This window comes from Hippoglossus stenolepis, chromosome 11 (genome assembly GCF_022539355.2).
Source record: "Hippoglossus stenolepis isolate QCI-W04-F060 chromosome 11, HSTE1.2, whole genome shotgun sequence".
Lineage (NCBI taxonomy): Eukaryota > Metazoa > Chordata > Actinopteri > Pleuronectiformes > Pleuronectidae > Hippoglossus > Hippoglossus stenolepis.
Window position 1 is genome coordinate 13,372,232 of NC_061493.1, and position 6,000 is coordinate 13,378,231.

Here is a 6,000-nt window from a genome sequence, read left to right on the forward strand (position 1 = left end):
AAAATGGCCCTTAATCCTCCTGACAGACTAAACACCCTGATACTGTGGGTTTTATTCTCACCTATGCAGGTGTGAGCACTGAAGGCACGATTAACCCTTTTACTTTACAAGCTGCATGTGCACCTTTGAAAGTTCCCAGACAAGTATCCTTCAGGAAAAACAAAAAAGATATTGAATTAAAGGCTGGGGGGAAGTATAAGTACTGTAAAAGATAAATATGCTGGGGAATGCAGGTATTTCACTAGAAAACACTAACTTTCCCTCCCATTCTCTCTCTGTCTCTCTCTCTCTGTCTCTTTCTAGACACAGACTGCACTGCTGTGCTCGGCTTCACAGTGTTTTGGTGCTGCAGGAGGGAGGAAGCAATTAAAAAAGCCCTGGTGGCCTGACTTCACAGAGCAGGCAGACAGACAGGTAGAAATATAAACACACACACACACCCACGCACACAAAGCACAGGCAGACACACACACACGGGCATGCAGTCAGGAAATTCAGGCGGGCAGACACACAGCCAGGCACGCTGTACACACAACGGAGGTGGCAAAGATGACAAGAGTACGTGTTTGCGTATGTGTGAATACTGCAGGGGCAGCGTCGTGTATGAATATATGATTGGAAGCATATGCCCCTAACTCACACACACAGACACACACCCAGCTTTCACCATGCTGACAGAGTGTTAACACTTAAGGTGTCAATTCACAGCTAGTTTATTATGAACAAATTAGGACACAAGAGGAAAAGCTTTGTTTGTACAGCAGTTACGAACAGCCGTTTTCTTTAACTTCATTTTCGGATACGATCGAAACATGTTTACGTTACATTACACATTTCTTTAAGGTTAAGATATACGCGCAAAAATAATCCAATAAAACTCCACAACTTTAGAAAAACATTCAGATTCTCCTCATCTGAAATCAGTTGTCTTATTAGCGAGCGTATCATTCCTCCCTCTTGTGTTCTCACTTATGTGCAACGGTGCATGTGTGTATATGTGTGTGTGTGTGTGTGTGTGTGTGTGTGTTTCCATGTTTGTGTGTGAGAGAGAGAGAGACAGAGGGAGAACTAACCTCTCCTTGTTACTGAACCACTTTACTCTCCATTGAGGCCCTAGCAGCTTTGTCAATGGGCTATTGGTGGAAACAAGGCAGGCAGAAACTTTAGAAACATGGCCACAGCCTCTTAAAGGCACAGCATTCCTTTTCAGGCCCCCCGGTTCAACTCCCTCAATCCCGCAGCAAAACAACTGGCACGCAAACACCTAAACATCTCCTTTAAGAGACGTCCACGCCAATTAGCTCAAGAGGTAATCCCGAAACCTTTTACACTAACCAGAATGAAAGCTAAAGAAAGAGGGGAGTCTGTGCACAATTTGAAACTCTTGTTCCTTGTTGTCGCTGGATCTTCCCTCAAAACCTTAATCTTATCGTTTAAACGACAACATTTATAGAGATTTCACTTTTAATTCTGATATATAGAGGAACTTATTGAAGCATACGGCCTCCAAACGTTTCCCCTGACACAAGCAGCGTGTGATTCCTCCCACACCTCCACTCAGCTCCTGTGGGAGCCGCCTGTCCCCTGTCCTCTAGTGACATGGTGGGCTTAAAAACCCTATAGCGTCTGTTTATATTCACCAACTGCTGTGGCGCTTTCAGAGCGTGCAAAACAGGTGGGTAAACTTCAGCTGCATTCACTTATATTTTTTCTTCTTGTGGGGAGGAGGAGGAGGTAGGGGAGGTAGGGAGGGAGGGGGTTGAGGGAGGTGGTGCCTGCTTGCTTGCCTCTTGTTGAATGGAATCCAAGAATAGTTAGGGACCACACAGGGAGCTGAACGGGGGGAGGGGTCAGGGCCCTCAAAGATGGCTAACCATTCACACAGTCCATCTGCTGCGGGGATCAGCCCCGGCACTGAAAGCCTGGGGGTTTAAAAGGAATTTGGCCTGTGTGAAAAACCAAATAAAGCTGCTTCTGCCGCTGGAAAATGCACAGATGAATTTAAACCTAAAATGCAACGTGCCAGAGAAAGAGGGTGAAAGATAGATGTAGAGGAGAAGAACGCACAATCACACACAGACACACACACGCACACGCACACGCACACGCACACGCAACACAGCCATCTTTACAGAGGAAGCACGAGATATTGTGTGTCTGCGTGTGTGACGCTGGAATGCAGCCATGTCAGAGAAGTGTCTGTGTTTCTCAGGTTAACTGTGACTTACGCAGAAATTAACAGACGTGAGGAAACAGCTTTGGCAACACACAAAAGACACAAACCGCCACTGACATGGGAGTTAATAGGAGTTGTAATGTGTGAGAAATTTACAAAAATAACGCGTGTAATGGTCATTTCCAACCAGCGATACATTAACAAACAACTCAAATCAGCCTCGACCGTGTCTGAGAGGACTGTCGGTCGTCCACGTCAGTGTTTCTACATGAAGGCAACTGCACCTTGAAGCTGCTTCACTCAGGATTTCAGCCAGACACACCATGAGTCACTGAACACCGAGACACTAATATTACCATGCTGGATTTTCTCACCAGCCGCTATTGTCATTCAAACTCTAGATAAAAAAAGTACATAAATTACACGTTCATCGAAATATGCAGATTACTAAGAGCCGAGTGTAAAAGCGAGTAAATCCAGCAACGAGCCAAAAACTGATCCCACAGGATGACGATGATGAGGGATGCATTTTGGAAACGGTCACAACACCAGACACCAGGGCAAAACGGACAGCGCTCATTACACATCATGCCTGCATCGAATGAGAAATCACTTAAGACTCACCTTCCACCCATAGCTGCTCGATGTCCGTCTCGATGGCTGCGACTCGGAGCCCCACAGACAGAGCCCCAAATACTAAGAGTCCAATAAAGAGGACCTTCCCACAGTGCCTCTGGATGTGGCAGCCCAGAGAGAACAGGAGGGCCTGGAACCTCGCCCGGATCCACAGAGGAGCTTTCTGACCTACCGCCTTACCCTGGATGTAAAGAAGGAGGGAGGGCGATAAAAGGACAGTATTATTATCACGTTACCAGACATACATAATGCACCATATCACACAGCTGTCCACAAAGGCAGGGTTCTGTAGCTTGTATCTATGACAGTGGCGACCGCAGTGACAATTTGCAATCCTAAACACTGGATGGAACATGCCTCTGTATTCAGAGAGAAGATTTATTTTGTTGAAATTTAAATGGCGACAAATGAAGGTGCTAAGCAGCTAACCACAGATGTGACTCTCCTCTCCTGTATGTGCACTCAGACTACATCTAAAACCTCATATCACAACACCTGAACTAAGTCAGGACTCAGGACAGTTTCTCATGACACCTCACACGTTCAACAATTTAAACGACAGGTATCGATTCTATTCGGGAAACTTATTCCTATTGCTTGAGCTCAGGCAAACATGAGAGCGCTGTTTTCACTGCAGGAGCAAAACCATGACATTCGGAAAAAGTTAAATAAAAGTGATTGAATATCACATAATGTTCCAGTCTGGAAGTTGGAAACTTTATAGTAATGTAAAAGATGTCTCTTTAAAATACAGACTTTCTAACAATCTGGTCTTTAGAGAGTTTGTAGCACAAATACATCACCTCAAGAAAACTAGTTGTTTACTTTTAGCCTAAGAAAATCCTTGTTCATTCACTTTTGCAGGGGTTTAAACTAACACATAGATAACAGCCTGCTAAGAATAAGGGCTTTAGAAAGCATCTGTGTCCCTGTGGCAATCTAACTTATAGTCGTTTTCCCCTATAACTTTCAAAAGAATAGTTAGAATCTGTACTTTAACTCGGTCCCTGTGCTACAAGTGTCCCCGCTGCAGGACACATTGCTCCGGTGTTGTGGTTTCTCTCAGCAGTGCTGAAACACGTCCAAGCATCCGGGCGGTCCAAAGATGCTTTGTCAGATCAAACTCAATCAGTGAATTCCTTTACAGGACCCACCACATTTCCAAACAGACCCCGGGCCAGTGCGCTCTGCTCTGCGCTGCCTGGCTGCTGCACAAAGCCAAAAACACGCACAACACGGCTGACTGTGGGGATGTGGGAAACAAAAAAACCCCAAAAAACTCTCTCTCACTTGCTGCCTTTGCAATGGCTGCAACAATAAGTAAAGTCCTTTATAATGCACAGCAAAGTGTGGAGTGTGGGGATTCTCGTTAAGTTTCTATCCCTTCATCCCAGGAGGTTCCCAAACTGTCAAACGGGCTCAAACCTGGTGCAGTAAGATGTCTCGAGTCTGCATCAACCTCTAGCAACAATTTCTACACCTTTTCCCCTCAGATTAATAATAATCAAACTGTTGCCTGCTCCTGCTCTGGCGGTCCTCTCCCCTCCAGGACCTCTGGTGGTCCCCGGACCCCCCGTTTGAGGAGCTGCTCCTCCAGCCTACATTCACCACATGCGCCCTCAACTCGCGATTAGATAACGACTTAAAACCCAGAAGCTGCGCGTTCGGAGGGGTTCTCCTCATGAAGCCAAGCGTTTCTCTATCATCACCTTGGAGATCTGTTTAAGTGCGAAAGCAGCGTGGCAGTAGCTGGGTCTCCGGAGCAGTTCTGGGTTCGCGGGCGGCTGAGAGCGCGCATAACTCGGGGGTAAATCTCCAAAGACGCCGGCCCCCGGGACCCCGTGATCCGAGGCCATGGTCCGAGTCTGAGGGCGAGCGGGGCGCGGAGCGAAGCGGCGGAGAGTCGGTGCGAGTTCAGCAAAGGCGACGGTAATCCAACATAGAAGGGGAGCGCATCCAGCAGCGCCGGCGACAAGTCTGGAGAACGGCTTCTAGTCTTCCCTGGAGCCAAACAAGTCGCGAAACTCCATCCCAACATTATGCGCCGAAATCCGTATAGATCCTTCAGTCTTCATTCGTCCCGACAGTGTGTGAAACGACGTCTCAGCGAGGAGGAGTAGTTGTAGTAGTAGTAGTAGTAGTAGTAGTAGTAGCCTGTGTCTGAGCCGTCCGTGTCAAGTCTAACTCCGATCCTGTAGCGGTAACATTTGGAGAAGTTCGCCTCTCGGCAAATCCTGAAAAGGGAGGTTTGATGGAAAAGTGCTCCGGCTCCCATTGGCCAAGGAAGAGGCAAATTACTTTGCAAACATCGCCTATTATTAGCTGCTAAGCAACAGCTCACCAAAGTGGAGAGAGAGGGGGACCACCCAGGCTGCAGGCAGGGAGGGAGGGAGGGAGGGAGGAGGCTGGGTGGTGGTGGAGGAGGAGGAGGAGGAGGGAGGGAGGAACTCTTTCAATAAACTCTGCACTGACGCACACAGCGCGCCTCTCTCTCTCTCTCTCTCTCTCTCTCTCTCTCTCTCTCTCTCTCTCTCTCTCTCTCTCTCTCTCTCTCTCTCTCTCTCTCTCTCTCTCTCTCTCCACCGCGGGTCCTCCGGAGCTGCAGCAAATAACCGCACATGATATCACAGCGACAGGCGCGCACACAGCTCATCAGCAGCCCAATCAGTGAAAGGAGAAAAAAGAAAAGAAAAGTGGATTCAACTTCTTGGTGGAGAATGTAAACACCATTCACCTTTTTCTGTAAGCGAGAGCCTCACATCTGTCAACATGTTGCATGTATCGCTCCAGGGCATCCAGAGGCTTGATGAGGTCTCAGATTGTTTCAGAGCACCCCAAAGACATGTTTTATTTGACCATGTCAGTGAGTGCAGTTTGTAACAGGGTGCAGGGACGTGTGTGTGCACATTGGTTTTTAACAGCTGCAACCTCACCTCTCTGGGCCAAAAGCTGCTAAAAGTAGGTGGACGGGTTTCCCTCACACATTCGACAATAAAACCTCTTGTCTCTATAAATTAAACCATTAAAAACAACAAAAAAAAAGATCATGAAGATCATACGTGTGTGTTTTTCATCAACACCCGAAAGACGCCCCCGGTTCAGTGTGTGACACCCTTATCTCTGAGGGGAGACTTTTTTCTTTGGAAGGCTTCCACGTCCTGCCATGCATGATTTCACGAGTTCAGAGA

The 6,000-nt window shown here is 47.4% G+C and overlaps 1 protein-coding gene across 1 annotated transcript in view; it reads right to left on the minus strand.

Moving 5' to 3' along the window:
- ptch2 (patched 2) overlaps nt 1-5,141 on the minus strand; it is a 28,908-nt gene extending 23,767 nt beyond the window's left edge. Inside the window, exons 1-2 of the mRNA XM_035171564.2 lie at nt 4,522-5,141; nt 2,801-2,993 (exon numbers count right to left, since the gene is read on the minus strand). Coding sequence (XP_035027455.1) covers nt 2,801-2,993; nt 4,522-4,668 — 340 coding nt within the window. The 5' untranslated portion in view covers nt 4,669-5,141. The remainder of the gene's footprint in view (nt 1-2,800; nt 2,994-4,521) is intronic.
- Between the last annotated feature and the right edge of the window lie 859 nt (nt 5,142-6,000).